General features: G+C 38.3%; 1 protein-coding gene across 1 annotated transcript; it reads right to left on the reverse strand.

The window, feature by feature from the left end:
* Positions 1 to 4,848: 4,848 nt before the first annotated feature.
* Positions 4,849 to 13,650, reverse strand: LOC133843543 (uncharacterized). Its single transcript, XM_062277142.1, has 3 exons — positions 12,763 to 13,650; positions 6,201 to 6,410; positions 4,849 to 6,127 (listed from the first exon to the last, which is right to left on the reverse strand). The coding sequence occupies exons 1-3, from the start codon at positions 13,225 to 13,227 to the stop codon at positions 5,903 to 5,905; spliced, it is 900 nt and encodes a 299-aa protein (XP_062133126.1). The 5' UTR covers positions 13,228 to 13,650; the 3' UTR covers positions 4,849 to 5,902.
* Positions 13,651 to 16,665: the final 3,015 nt, after the last annotated feature.

Consider the following 16,665-nt stretch of genomic DNA (forward strand, 5'->3'; position numbering starts at 1 on the left):
TGTCGGTAATATTTATGTGCTTATTTTCAATTAACATACACAATGTATTATGCTTCCAAAAATATTAAGATTCGACGGATTCCTTTGTCGACTAAAAAGACGACTGGTAATTAACATCAAGGTGTTCACATAATTTACATAGTTGGTAAAAACTGCAGTAGGAAATATAGTTTTATTAGAAACAATGGAATATTGACCTATTTAAAGTTATATTTTACTTACACAAGCAAATATCTTCCATATTTATGTTCCGATTATTAAATGAAAATGCTAAGCTCCATGCTAATCTCTTGATAAATACGGGATAAAGATTTAATTTTCATGAAATTGGTAGAATACATCAAAATTCTAAAATAAACTCGCACAAGAGAGCAATCTGAAGAAACATATATAAAATGTCAGGTGTCCTTTATTATATAGTTTCTGAGATCTGTGTTCAAGCAAACATGGTTATACATCAATAACCATTCAGAAAGTATATACGTTCTGACGTTTAGGCACATTTCGATTTCGAGAAACTTATATACGCGTTTTCACTTTTTGGAGTCGAAGAAACTAAAACATGTTTATACCCGCTACCCATACTATAGAAAATTATTCTGAGCTTATCTTAACAGAAATGTACTTAAGAGGCACAAAAAGATATCCTCCAATTATATAGATACATATTTGACCAGCTATTGACGCTGACACGATTTTTCAGTATTTGTCCGTCTGAATGTTAGTATGAACTCAGAGACTGTAAGAGATGAAGCTGTAATTTTAATAACACTTGGTATGGTTGCACGCAATTCAAATTTATTTTAAAATATAGCCCACCTCCCATGGAAGACGTCAAAAAACACAAAACAATCTCAATTTTAAGAGCCTCGATTTTTTTATCATAACAAATAAATTTTTTATAATTTTAGTTTAGCAAACTTAATTCTTCAAAAGGTTTATATGGATAAATGCCACTGCAGATGTCATGGTTTAATTGCCTTTGTTGAAAATCTGGTTTATTTTGACAATTGCGGTATATTTTAAAACTAATGGGGTATTAATATACCAATATATAAATTTATCTATTTTCGATATAAACCTCTTTCGCAAAGTTTTGTGCTTTTTGAAATAGCTATCGGCTTAAGAGTGCTAGACTGCAGCTTTCTTAATTGTTAAAGTCAACTCAATGTGAAATAAAGTTTCTAGCTATGTCATGCACTCAAAGAGTTGGGAAATTCAAAATATTAAGGTTTACTTATCGATATAAAGTAAGTGTTGCAACAGTTCTCTTTAAAAATAAAATTTAGTAAGGACATGGCAATAAGTGCCGTTAAGACTCTGCTTCCTGCATTGAAGGAGTAAATGGAAAGTATTTAACTGTATTTTTACACATTTCAAACTTCTTAGAGTGGCTTTATTTCCACACTGACAGACACATCCCCCTTCGCCACGGAGCATTCACAGACAAGTACGCTTACTATATATATATATTGAGAAACTTAACTGAATGCAACATTACGATCCTTGGCGCCCACTCAAAGCAGTGGTGATTCAGTTTTCTAGATTGTTGTGTGCGCGATGTGCATTGCGTGGTAAAGAGAAGCAACGTTCAACAGCTCAACTGGATGTCTAAGCTCATATTAGGCACGCCCTCGAATCCTTACCACACCTGTGGCTACTTTGACAGCGTAAGCTTAAGTGCAGCTCAACGCGCATTTCGCCGAGCATTGGGACGAAGCAGCTACGTTCACTATGAACACATAAAAATAAATTCAATAAATTTTTAATACCTTTGAATCAGTTGGTGGCAACAATGACAATGCAACACTTTCCAAGCTGCGCTGAGTTGCGTCGTCAAGGACATAAGCAGCTGCAGCTCTCACCAGGTGAGAAACCAAATCTCTTGACAGCCCATTGAACGTCGCTGTTGGCGGCGGTGGCAGCAGCAAGCGGAGGCAGATGTTTCTCAGCCAGTGTTGTAAAGCGCACAAAACTTACTCTAACAGATATTGCTAAGACGCGCATAACTTTTACATAAATCTCTCATAGTTGTTAATGCAAACCTTGCCTGGTTGTCCCACCGTAGTCGCATGCCACATGCCACATTCCACTATCCACTTACCACTTTCTGGTTGCCAGCTGCTAGTTGCCAGCTCTTGCACGTTCGAACTTTTCTTTTCCGCCAACAACAACAACAAAATATAAAAAAAGCAACTGCATAGTAAATGAGCTGGTTAGCTAAAAATACATCGCAGAAAAATATCCCACAGAATTGAACGCAAACCAACCAAACCCGACTCGACTCGACCCGACCCAAGGCAAGGTCGATGGCAATGGAAATGGCGTTAGCTGACCATTTGCTTTACATGTGTTGGTGTATGTAGATGTCACACAAACACTTGTGCATGCCTGCTTCATACGTGTATCTGTCACTCACGCTCTGATGTTTTACCTTTTTTGGATCCCAACTCAACGCACACGAGTAGACAAATATTTGCAGGCATTCAATATATGCATATAAATCCAAATTCATTCTTCTTCCACCAGATCTCTGTCGGCTAGTCTGGCCATATGTGTGTGTGTGTGTGTGATGAGTTTGTGTGAAACTAAAAATTTGTCACATTTTTGTGTTGCATACCCATAGGGGCTCGGGTCAAGCGTTAAGATAAGTATTTCCGCTAGCTCGTTTTGGTGATTTCAATTGAATTATTTAAATACTATTTAAATATTTTAACAAACAGTAATGTCAAACTCTCATAAAAATCTAAATTTAAACTTCTGGGTTTAGTAAATGTAATTATTTAAACAAAATGGAGTTTAAACAAATGTATTTTCATTAATTTCAATCAATACAAACACCTTTTTTGAAAACTTAAATATAATTTTAAATATAATACATAATTTATAGCATTCAGCCGAAAGGTCTTTCTTTTGTTGATTACTAACACAATTTTAATGCTGTGCAAATTTTAAAGCCAAATCAAACAAAGTTCATATAAATCTTTATTGAGTACATATTTTAAGTGCATTTCAGCGCTTTTTTTATATTATTGTCCATTTATAAAAGTCCGCGCCCGCTTAGGGCATTCTTTTCACAGTTCTCACAAAACATATATATGAATGTATTTTTTTTTCATTTATTTTTGTTTATTTTATGTTGTGTTGCACACTCAAAGGCCCCCAGGCCACTTTGCAAAATATTTTAGTGACTTTGGCAAGGTGGTTCGCTTACCTTTTGCTCTCAAGCAGAAACAACAACTAACAAGAAGAATTTTTGCACATTTTCGCTAGCAATGTTATTTGCTGTAAAAAAATAGTTTGCGATGAAGATGCTACTGGAGATGAAGGAGTACATCAAATGGAAGTCCGGACTAATAGCTAATAAGCCCAATGCAAACTACTCGCAAAAAGCATTCAATTTGCACTAAGCTTCACTCGAAAGCTGCCTGAACACAGTTCGTGCAAGAGCATTCATGCTTTATCAGGCACTTTGCATGATTAAAATAGCACCTACAACTGGACAGATGGTGGAGGACAACTGGTCAATGGGATTGCAGCAACTTAATTAGTGGCTGCTGGCGGTTGTATGAGAGTCAGCAAATAGTTGATACAAAAGCCCGTGTAATTATCATTAGATTGTGTCTGACAATATTGACCCAATGACCCTTGGCACATTTGTAAACGCATTAGGAAGGATAAAACGACGAATAAGCAAATTCATTAAACGCTTCTGGCCATCAGATGCAATTAACTTGGCCTGCGGCTTAGAGCACAAAGCATTTTCTCTCTGTCCACAACCAAGAACCAGATCTAAATTCAGTCTCTGAGCCTGGTTAAAAGCAAAATGCTACTATCGTTATGCATAACTTCTATTTATGCAAAAGCTTAGCGTACTTTGATGCAAATATGCAAACAACTGGCAGATGTCTTGGCTTGCCAGTTGGCCAAATCCTTGCATAAACTGTATAAGGAAATTGAAACTTTCGAGAGTCCGCAACTGTGCATAAAAGTGGCACAATCGTTTTATTTTGAATCACTAGTTATGAATTGCTAATTAGACATTTGGGAAACGCTCAATTTGCAGCATTTTAAGCAACAAAATGGATTTTAGATAATAAATTTACTATTGGAAAGTTCTGCATAAAGTTTGGTGAATCTTTATACTTTGAGCAAGTAAAGTTATTATTATTCACTCAGAGCCTAAAGTCTGAATACAAATAAATTTAAGGTTTGTCGATTAAAAAATTTTAATAAATGAAAGAAAAATAGCATTTGAATACACAATGATAGGCCATAACTTTAAAAATCCATCTAAAAATATATAATCAAATAAAAAGACATCCTACAAATATAAAACAAATCGTGAAACGTTCTCAATTTTGCAGCTACAGCTGCGATAAGTTCGCTCAATGCATTGGGGACAGAGCTATTTGAGGTCAAGCACTTGTGACAGAAAATTTATTTCCATCTCTTCACAATTTACACAATTTAATAAAAATGTTACTATTTATGGCAGTATATCGATTTAAATTAATCTGACCAAGAATATATATTTTTGACCACTCAAACTGTAACAAAAATGTAATTTTTCACAAAAACTATATACGATTTACCCTGAACAATAAAAAACAGGGTATACTGAAATTAATAATAAATTTTAATAATATTCGAACATAGATAAAAAGAATATGCAAAAGCTGATGAAAAATGTTCAATTTTCCTTGTTAAATTAGTCATTCCAATATAGATTACTTACCTCGCATATTTCAACAAACAAAAGAACTTTCAGTTGTGGCTGCATTTTGGAATGCACGAGAAACATCAGAAACGAAGAAGAAAAAAAGGCAGCTTGCACATTTAATCTCAATTTATTGTTGAACTCTCAGACAATGCAAAAAGTTTTCGTAAATTTATCTGTTGTGCCGAGTTACCAATTTCAATTCAATCGATTTGTGTGGTAATTTCAATTTGTTGTTGTGAAATGTGCAAACAATACAAATGCAGTAGACGAAGAATAAGTATTGTAATCGTAAATTGTATTCATGTTGACTTTTCATGTTATATTCTTTTCATACTTAATTGCTAAACAAAGTGCAATACATTTTTACACACATGTGTGTTTAGGTTTGTTTTAAACATTGATGTGGCACATAGATAAAATCAATTTAAAATGGTTTTGTTTTTTGTATCATTTTAATTTATACATTTTGCAATTAACACAATTTTCCATATAATTAATTTACAGAAAATTACATTAAATTGATTGGTATACATATAAAAACTCGTTGCTCCCTATTAACCAAAACTATGTGAATTCATTTACAGACATTGATCTATGTTTTGAAAAACTGTACAAGGTACAATTATTTTAACTCTTTATCTAATTTATTAGGTTTGTTTGTCAAGCTGCTAAAATTGATTTATAGTCTGTCTGGCTAAGGTAGACTTTGTGGAATACTTGGGTGGACTTTGGTCCGTATATGGCATATTGGTCTAGAAACAGTATAATAGCTCTACATAGACATCAACTATGTCTACTCACTATTTGAGGCGAGTTCCATTTGCAATTGCAATTTAGTTTTCAAAAAATACGGATGTCTTCCTGATTAATATTCTCTAAAGATCAAAGAGTGTCAGGAGGTGCTCTACAAACTAGAATACATAGAGATATACAATTTATGTGTAAGCTGTCTAAATAGTTGTCGCCTTCTTTAGGTGCTATCATCAATACATACTCCAAAAATACCCGAAACTGGAATCTCTGGCCAGTTTCAGCTTGTCATACAAAACTCTTACAAATTGCCTTACAAGTCTATCATAAGCGACGTTTCACTGTGCTATATCCCCATCATATAAATAGGAGTATAAGGTAGGTTTCTAGGTGATTTCAAATTAAGTTCCGTCCAAATGAATTCCTGCTCTAACAGGACAACTCCGTCGATCGCCGCGATGCCTCGCTCTGCACACAATAATCGGAATCCTTGAACTCGCGTCCTGTGATATCGGCCAACGAATTTGGATCCATATTCGATAGTTTGTCCAAGTCTGAGTCATGCAGCAGATTCTGTTGCAATTTACCCACCAATTTACGCAGTCGATGAGCATCCAAAGAAGTTCGTCGCAAATTTGCATTATAATCACTTGGCTGCAAAAGTGGAAAGAGACAAACGATTCTCATTTTGTACACTTAATAGTGTGAAGTAAATCACAAAACTTACATCCCGCCATTGTTCGCCTGGAAATACGGCAATCAATTCGGCATTCGGCTCCAAGGTGGAAAAGTATTCCTCATCATCAATTTCAGTGCCGTCGCAGTCCAAATGAATCGCGGGCTGAGCACGCTGAAACTTCGCAGATACCTTGAGCCGCAACTCGGCCAATGTTGTGGCCACAACGGCCTTGCGTATGTTTCTCGTAATGTCCTTGACCTGTGGGCAAATTATTAATTGCTTTTTATATGCTTATACCCATTACAGCCAATAAAACAAATAAATGGCGAGTTTCTTAATTCTCTATTAGTTTAGCTGATAAAGTATTTGTATAACCGCTACTCATTAAATAGAACGGTATTTTAGATACATATGTGCATACGGAGAATGAATGAACAGGTTGATAAAAATGTCAATGTCAATACATATCAATATACCAAATATAGCATTAGGTATATTATAATATTTTTTACCAATCTATATTAATTTAAGTCCCTAATACCGATTTAGATTGTCAAAAAATACTGTAATATATCACAGTATTTTTTGACAATCTAAATCGGTGCCCATAGCATATTTTTTATGTTGTAGTATATCGATATACAAAATATAGCATTTGGTATATTATAGTATAGATTTTAATTCATGGTATATTTTGTATGCGGTAGTCTGTGGATATACCAAATATAACATGTGGTATATTTATTTCAAATATTTTAACAATAGTACCGTACTTTTATTGAAAGTGGATAGCCGATATCTTTCTCACTTGTTTTGAGTTACAAAACAGATTCCCAAGGTCCAGCATGACCTCTTAATTTTCTCTTTCTTTAGTTTATTCCCAGTCCGTTCTTGACTTTACTTTTTAGGCACGCTCTATTAGGTGGTATCGTCTAAGGTTGCCTGTAAGTTCTCAGAAAAGTTAACAAACAGCCGCCTAAACTGTTATTCGCTTTAACCTGTTATAAAAATGTCACTCTTTTGGGTTGAATGCAGGCGCGAGACAACAAAGGCAACGAAAACAAAAGACCAAAATGATGTTTGTCTTAATTTCAAATAGGCCTGAGGCGTCTCGAGAATTGCCACCTTCTGTTAAGCTGCCAATAAAAACAATAAAAATCCAGTGAAGCGCATGACAACGATAAGAAGGACACTGAATGCTGAATAGGGACAAGTGCCAGCAGCAGCAGCAAGAGAACAGGACACAGCAACAGGGGCAAACAACTAATCAATTTATTATTTGCCATAACAATAAAGCCGCAACAATAACAAAGGCACAAGCGAAAGCAAACGCAACTTTAGCATGTCATGAGCTCAGGTAACAAACAGGTCGTATTATATTTTGGGAGCCTCAAAAGCTGATTGTGCTTCAAAGACCAAAGACCTTTCCAATATTTAAAGCAAAAATGTGTTGGCTATTGAATGGCATAAAGAAAGATGATGCCAGAACAGCTGGCAACTGGGTCAAGTTAATGGAGAAAAGGACTCGGACATGGACAAGGACAAAGAGAAAACAAAAACACTCAGAAAAAGGTAAGGAAAGTCAACTAAACCTAAGTAAAGCTGCTGAATTTGTTTTGTGTCCTACCTTCAATGCCCTTTTACTTATCGACGCCTTATTAATATTAAGTATACGTCATGTCACACTCGAGTGTGGGACATCTTGATAAATTGAGTAGCATACACGCAAACTTCTGATCGATCTTTGAGTCATCCGCCTGTCTGTCTGCACCCTGTGGCCAATCCCATTATCATCATCATTAACAGCAAACATTATCAGCTGTATCATCATTATGATAGCCAGACAGTGTCTGGGGCGTGACAATGAAGCTGTCATTACATTAAGCCAAAAAGCTGCATCCTTGCTGTCTGCTTAATATGCTAAAAACATATCAATCATTGATCACCGAACGCCTCTGCTAAACCAATTATATTTGCTAAGAATATCCATCAACCGGTCGTCGTCGTCATCGCGTCGTTCCGTCTGCCAGCAACAATGAAAATTTATCAGCCATTTTATGCGAATTTCTATAGGAGGCGCACGGACAAGCAGCTCACGCCCCCCACTTTCCCCTCTCTTGTGGCTACTTGGCCGCTTGACTGCGTGTCGGCCATTAAACTTATATTTACATTTGGCATGGCCTGAACTCGACTTCGACTGACTTGTATTGTGCTTCCAACTACAGTTCCCTCGCCCCCCGGCGCGAGATGTGCTCAAGAAGTTTGCCAACTTGAAGTCTGTTATTTTGTGTTTGTTGCCTTCAATTCATGGGGCAAGCTTCGTTAGAGCAACGCGCTGACTTTGCTGATTGCCAAGTTAGCTGCTCGACTAACTGGCTGCTTGCTGCCGAAGAGTTTGGGAAACTGTGAGAAAATAACAGGGATTGAGGGAGAGAGACTGGGAATGGGAATGTGAAGAGAAGAATGGGAGACTGACTGGCATATGGCAATGGCCTGTGGCTTTGTTTGTGCTTTATGCGTCTCTTGACTTTGTTTTGCTGCGTGTTTCCAACCTCTGCCTATCTATCAGCTGCTGCTGCAGTTGTTTTCTTGTGGCTCTGAACTATGTATGTTTTCAATTTAAATTTTTGCTTTGACCTTGGCCTTCACTTAAATATTTCACCTCGAATGCTTTAAGTGGCTTCTATTTCGGACTCAAAATAAATTGAGAATAAATGTCAAACCATGTCCATTTCTTGTTTGCATTTTAGTTAACACATTGAGGTATTTATTTCACATCCTGTTCGTTGTCAACTGACAGCACTTTGAGGGACATTCCTCTGATTGACTTGACAGCAGCAACAAGAGTGGCAAATACTTAAGCTACCCTGTTGCCATCCAGTCAGATTGAGCTAAAGCTGACATTCATTGTTGGCACTCAGTTAGCATTCCACCTGCTAACGCGTCTGACAAATTCAAAGGACACGACCATTCACCAGAGCTCGACCAGCATAGCAAATAGCAAAGAGCAAAAGTAACGACAATGGGCAGATGTCAATGCATTGATAATGACACGCGTGCGCCTTCTCCATAGCCCCTTCTCTCTCTTTACCCCTCTCTTTATCTGGTAGGCAATTCACAAACTTCATCACAGATGCGTTGCTGCAACCAGATACGAGTATCTCAACTGCATACGCAAATACTTTGCTACTAATGGAATCCTGTGGGCAAAAGTTCTGAAAACTTGTCTATCAAAGATTATATTGCAACTTTTTTGGAAAAAGGTAACTTAGTGAAAAGCTTTAAAGTGAATTATAATCAAATCGCATTTTTATATTTGCAAAATTAATCAAGGCAAAAGTATTTCAATTGCCCACTTTGGCAACATTGACGGGATCAAGTTGCACATTGATGGCGCTATTTTCTAGCTATTGTAAAAAGATGCCATAGTAATTGCGTTGATATTCATGGTTATTGCTGCGTCGCATCATTCGAATAGTTTTCCAACTCTACGCAAGCATTAAACATGCTGCAGGCACAATAATAAACCAGCTGCCTTCTAAAATACAGGAGATAAGCAAAGAGATAGAGAGAGAGACGTGTAACGCAATTTATACGTCTGTCGCCGCATTCCCACGCATATTACTTATTAGCAAATAGTCAAGGGGGCAGGCCATTGCCATTGCTAGTTAATGCGCTGCGCCATGGAGTGTCGTAGTCAAGTTGCACGCTTGCCTGGGCATAAATAATGCACGCTTATTTGTTTTAATGCGCAACGTTGCGTATACGCAATGTGTGTGTGTTGTGTGTGCGGCTGCCTTTGTCTCGAAATGTTTTTACTTGTAATTGCTTGGCCATGTTGTTGTTGCTGTTGTATATCTGTTGGTAACTTAATTCCTCACTTCCTGTCCGCACCCTTCTTACAAATACATTTCATTTTGCGTGGCATTCATTTGCAGTGGGATTTTGGGTCTTCTTACCCATTCTGAGCCTTTGGCTTTAAGCTATACATACACGCACACATGCAAAGGTGGTATCCCACTGTCCTCAGTTGGATGTAGGAAAACAGCAAATGCGTTTTCCATGTCGCATTTGTATAACTGGCAGCAACCAAGCAGTCAGAAGGTTGGTCAGATGGAAAGCTGGCAGAAAGACAGCACGCCAGAAGTCGTGTTGAGTACATGAGACCATGCGGTGTTTTTCTTTTTAATTTTTCTCTCTTCTTTTACGATCACCTAACGAGCTATTAAAAGACGGTGAAGCAAGCAACCAAGCGCTTTGAGTTCGGTCCAACCAAACTAAGTAGTTGTGTGGCACTTATTATCCTTGGCTTTTGCCTAATAGCAATTCTATGACAGTAAAGAGAGAAAGATGGAGAAATGTTGGGCAACTTTAGAAGGACACCGCAACAAACTAAGATACAAACTAATCAGACCCAATTATAAATGACTTTTCATATAAATTAAGTTTCATAAATGTTCTCACCTATTTAAAATGATAATATTGTGGTGCACAAATGAAATGTGAGTTTTTGAATTTAAGGATTTTTTGTCGTACCCAACCGTTTTCTATTAACTCGGCAAAAGTTCAAAAGTTAAGTGAAAGTTGAAAACTTTTTTTGTTATTTCTGTCTCCATCGCTCCGCTTACCCGCTGAGGACCGTCTCGCTTTCATCTCGACAAAGTTTCTTTAGCTCGCATTTCGCTCACAACAACCTCGACAATTTCTTAAGACAATGAATAAATATCAAAAGAAATACATACACATAAATCGCTTACAAAGTTGAAGCTGAAAAGGGTGCAATAAAGATGGCGGAGGCTTTAACTCAATTTACAAATATGGAAACATATTCTCGCACCGCTTATCAGCCTTTCATTCTAATTCAGCCACAAGGTACATATGTTTATCTAGCATATTTACGATAACCCACGTACACACACACGCACACACAACCCTTACACACATCCATCTCTCACACACACAGAGACGTGTTGTGGCTCATTTAATTAATTACAATTGTTCAAAAAGTGGAACACGCCAGTTATGAAGACAGACAACCTGTCAGATAGGCATCAAGTCAGACATTGGTTAACAATGGATGTATGTCGGAGAATATCGTAGGATGCTGCCTGCAAATTGTGCTTATTAATTAGATGGGTGCCACACAAATTGCGCATACGACACGTGCGCCCACCCAACAAACATTTCAACGCAACTTCAACGGACTTCCTTCTTCTGGCCGTGACAAATTGCCAAACATTCGAGCAGTTACAAGCTGTCAATTAATATTCGTGTCTTGTCAGATTTACGGGCACTTGCCGGCCAGTTATAAAGTTTTACGCGATAAATGATTTGCCTGCTGTTCCTGTTCCGACCCTTAGACAGTTTACTTTATTTTGTTATGGCGCTTTTTAGCGTTTTCAGCACACAATAAATCGATTAGGGCCCAGACAGACAGTCAGCCAGCCATTCAGCTAGCGGAAACACAAGTCGAGCAGTCGAGCAATCGAGGAGTGGCTCTGCTCTCGTGTCTGGTGACGCAGAGTCAAGTGGCAGCAGGAGCAGAAGCATCGTTATCGGCACCGACGCGCACAGACATCGATGGCAGCTTAGTTCGCGACTCAATGGCTGTGCCAGCCACTAATGATATACGAGCATTAGATGGCCACGTTACGCTACTTTGGCCCCAGCTTACCCGCTCTTTCCCTCTCTCGCTCTCGCTCTCGTCCAGCTCCTAATCTAGGCAACATTTTTAATTAATTTTAAATTGTTGACTAACCGCAAAGTATCGAGTGTAGCTGCTTTTAGCCAAATTATTAAAATACAATTTAATAAACCATTCAAAAGTGAGAGAAAGTGCCCGAACAAGCTTAACTTGGGAAAATTTAATTTGCAACATTTTAAATGATACCCAACATCAACATTTTTTCACAGCTTCCATTTTAAATGAGTAAATAGAAAAGGAACCGAAAAGCATGCCAATAATGAGCATTAATTTACCCTTTAATTGGGTAACTCGAATCTTTTTGCGAAAAAAGACTTGAATATCTTACGCGAAATACTTCTCTCTGTGGCAACCACAGAAATGTGCACACATAAAATCCCTGACGTATGATTACTTCAGACAAGTGTGCTTAAAGTGTAGTCAAACAGGGGCACTGATTGTTTGAATGGGTCGGACTTATACACGAGTGTTGGGTAGAGAACTCAATTGAGTTGATTTTTAAACAGAATTTTACTGGGCCAGTCGTAAAACAATGGCAAGGACTTTGTTTTCGCCTTTCTCATATTGTAAAACGGTCAGCGAATTGAGGCTAAGCATTTTCAACACGAATTCGCACGGGCTGCTCTCTGGCCAGGCCCTTGAAATTCAAACAAGCCTAAAGGCTGCATAAAATAACCAACGCCATGCCCAAGTCCAGGCTCTCGTAGCCAAACGCTTTTGAGTGGCCAGTCGCTTGCTGCTCGGCTGCTTGGATGCTTGGAACACTTCACTTTTTGTGCACGGCCATCAAAAGTTTTGCGTCCAGCGTCAGCAGCGGCAGCAACAATGAAGGCTATAATCACTTAACGAATTGCTGGCCAGCTAACAATTGCCTTATGATTCAGGTAAAAGCTAAGTTAACCTAACCTTAAATGGCTTGCTATTGTCCAGCTCAGCCAGATCGTCGTCCGCGGTGGTGGGCGGTGGGGTTGGCGTATTCGGCGACAAGGCCAGCTCTAGTGTGATGCTGTCTGCCGCATCATCGGCATCCGCATCAGCATCCGCATCAGCATCAACATCCGCATCAACTGTGACTGTAACTGGAATGGCATTCGCATCACCATGAACATCAGCTACAACGGCATCAACATGAGCGTCAGCATCAGCTTCGCCATCATCGGTGTCCGCGTCCATTTCCGCAGCACGCATCAAAGTTCTTTGTCGTGGTGTTCCCGTAGTTGTTGTTGTCTTGAATGTGGTTGCTGACTTTACGGGCATCTGATGCTGATACTGCTGCTGATGCTGACCAGGAGGAGTCGAAGATGCCATGGATATTTCAGCTGTTGTTTTTAGTGCGCGAATTTCCTGCTTTGCTGCATGCATCTCAGTCATGTTTTTATTTCTTTTTTTCTACTCTATAGTAACACTGAAGTAAAACGAATTTAAATGTTAATTGAAATGTTTAGCCACTTTTAGTTCATGCTCGTTGCCTCTCGTCTATTTCTTTTTTGTTGTCTATAATTTTTACGACGAGAGCTGACAAAAGTTTATGAGCAGTCGTAATTTTGAATTGATGTTTATCTCAGCTGATATGATTTGTGTTTATTTTAAGCTCCGTAGCTAATAGAAAAAGGCTTTAAATTAATTTAAAATTTACTGTTTAACATATTTACTTAACACCGAAATTAATTTAAACTTTCCACCATTAATTGATTAAATTTTGAAATTTAAATCACGTCATTTGATATTAATTGAAACGGAATAATTACGCGTTTTATTGTGTTGTCGGAGCTCGCCGTTGGCAGCCGCACCCGCCAAATGCAACAAAAGCCGGCCGAACTTGGAATAAATTGCCAGACATCTGTGCGTGCTGTATTTAAACAGCCAGCAGCAGCAGCAGCTCCCTGGCTTGCCGACTGTTTTTTTGACTTTGCAAACGCAAAAGCAAACAGCAGACGCAAAGGCAGCACTCTTCCTAACAGAGCGAGCTTCGTGAGAGCGTGTGCTGTTAAGTCCCTGTTAAGCGACTGTTAAGGCACTGTTAGTCCTAGTAGACACTCAAAGTTGTGTGCATTTAATGGGACTAGGCCTATACCTGCCTTGTCTGGTTTGGCCACCTGCCTGAAGCGGCAAAGTTGCTGCTTTCTATTTTTTGTGCCGAAGTCAGAAAAAAATTCATTGGAGCAGTTGGTAAATTGTTGCACTTAGCATCCGACCACAACAGCCTGAATAAAAAATATATGTATATGCACATATATAAATATAAATGTACGGAAACGTACACATAAATTTTGGCGTGAACTTTTTGGTTGCACTTTGTGTAAGGGCAAAGTTTATAAATGCAATAAAATAAAGTTGGCAATTTGCTGACCATCGTAGTACAAAGTCTGCCCAACTGGCAGCTGAAAAATGTCACTTAAGTAGGCATAATAAGGTCTCGCACACTCGCAGGCTCCCTCGACTCTTAAAGCAAGCATAATTAAAATTTGTGGGCACACTTTGCACAAGTTTCAACAAAGGTGATGCTGATGCAAACAAAAGCCCTGATTTATGGCGTTAAAACTGTCGATTGAACTGGGTGTGACATTTACATACCGCCTCCATTTCTTTGGCATGCTAATAAGAGGTTGGTCCCACAAACAGAAAGAAAATTGGTTATTTGCGCTCGGATATTGAATCCATGAATTGAAATTCATGGAAAATTGCCACAAAACAAGCAGAGCAAAAGTTGAATGCATTTTAACGTAAAACATCAGTAAATTTTACCACGCTATCGCCAAAAGTTACACATTTACATAAATAACCGAGTTAAGCCTGCAATTGCGTATACGCCGCATACAACGGGGGCTGCAGTAATTGTCAGCCTCTGAATGCGAATGCGAATGCAACGCACGCAGCGTGGAAATCGCCAGAAATTTGCAGAGATTTGCTGTCGATTCACAATAGAAACAAACGTGATCATTTTACTAAATCAATGAACAGTTGAAATTTGCCAGAAAATATTCTATTCAACAATATTATTGCGAGTCACTGGCGCATCACTGATTACCTGCATGTCCTTGGCAAACAATGATGCCTAAAAGCATGCTATGCATTTTGTATATATTTGAGTTTAACGCTGACCCGACGCGAAGTCAGCACATTTCGCGAATACACGCAATATTTCATATGTTTCGAGTAATACAAAAATGCGCCTGGACAGAGAGAGAGAGAGAGAGATATGTGTACATATTGACATGCAAAATCTGTCAGAGTAATAATATCCGTGTTCATTTCCTTGCGGCAATCAAACGGGGGCAATAATTTATGTGCCAACCTCGATAATTGTGCATTGAAACGAGGCGCGAATACTTTTGCATACGCGGCGAATACATTTGCGTTCAAGTATCCGGAGAGGGAATGCGAGAGGAGAGTTAACGGAAAGAGTTAGCGTAACAAATTGAAATTTATGCGTTGTGCCAGCCGCTGCCTCAAGGTGAGCAGGCAACGAAAAGAGCAACAACTACAGCAATTGCGGGCAACAGTCATGTTTAATTACAGTGCATGACCTTCGTCGTCTGCAGTTTGACAGGCATTGGAAAGGCTTTGGGGTGGCAGCTAGATTAATTAACTCACATGTCGTCGCTGCAGTACATCAGCAGCTGACTGTGTGTGTGCGTTTATGTGTTGGAGTGTAGCCATAACGGGCCGCAACAAAAGGTCAGACACACAACGCATGTGGCGATGATTAATTGTTTTGACTATGGCCAAACGATTTTTGGACATTCGCCAGGACACTGAAGAGCGAAGCTCAACCCAGCCCCGGATAGATGGAGAGAACGCTTCTCAACTTTGGCATTCAGAGCCCGTATTTTAGATTTGTTGCACTTTTGAACTTGTCAAACAAACACAAACAAGCCGAAAGTGAAAACTGCTACAGCTGGAAACTGAAACTAAAATGAAATCCACTGTGAACTCAAATATTTATTATTCTGCAACATCATGCCCCACTGTCTTCGAATGCTTTGCATTCAGCGCCATTCGAATGAATTTAAATATAAAAAATAAAATCGCAATTCAAACGCAGGGCACATCAAACAGCAAACATTTTAATTAAATTGAAATATGTACTTAAACCCCATACAAATACGCTCAACACACTCACAACACACAAATAAAAATCATGTAAAGCATTTGAAATTGTTAAACAATTTTTGGGCCTTGTCGAGCTTGCTTTAGAGTTGTTTGTTTGTCTTTAATTCCATTTGTACGCGAGCGAAATATGCAATTAAATTCTCGCTCGTAATCCTATAATTAATTATTGGCACGAGATGCAGACGAAATGCAGGTATTTGCATATTTTATTTTCCCATTTATCGGCTCATTTAACAGCTTGTTTAAATTTTGCTAATTGAATGCTTAACGTGGGTTTAACTTTCGCAATTCGTTGCTAAGAAGTTGCAGCATTTTTAGCTTACAACAATTAAACTCAAATGTTGTCTGACGCACCTGATAACTAAGCTTTAAGTTAGATTAATGATTCAGTTGCCAGGACGACTTATTCATCATCAATTAGTGAAATTGGAGAGCTATTGAATAGGGCATGGAAGTAGTGACAAGTTAAGCTTTTCCACTTAAGGTAGAAAATAAGCTCAACAACTCATTTTCTCTCTATTAATCTAACTACTGTCTATAATTACATTTCAATTAATTAAACAAAGATTTTGCGGGCCAGAGAGTTGAATGTTACTCCTCTGGACAATCAATCAAATATTTCAAAAATAATAAAAATATCTCTAGTTAAAAGAATATTCTGCCACGACGATTTATTCATTATCAATTACTTTAATT

The sequence above is a fragment of the Drosophila sulfurigaster genome, chromosome 3, assembly GCF_023558435.1.
Source record: "Drosophila sulfurigaster albostrigata strain 15112-1811.04 chromosome 3, ASM2355843v2, whole genome shotgun sequence".
NCBI lineage: Eukaryota > Metazoa > Arthropoda > Insecta > Diptera > Drosophilidae > Drosophila > Drosophila sulfurigaster.

What these genes read in the sequence shown, in the direction of transcription:
- LOC133843543 (XM_062277142.1), bottom strand. Translation starts at nt 13,227, where the DNA reads ATGACTGAGATGCATGCAGCAAAGCAGGAAATTCGCGCACTAAAAACA. An exon ending in ACAATAGCAAGCCATTTAAG is followed by an intron (nt 6,411 to 12,762) that starts GTTAGGTTAACT and finishes ATTTGCCCACAG; the next exon opens with GTCAAGGACATTACGAGAAA. An exon ending in CAGGCGAACAATGGCGGGAT is followed by an intron (nt 6,128 to 6,200) that starts GTAAGTTTTGTG and finishes CCACTTTTGCAG; the next exon opens with CCAAGTGATTATAATGCAAA.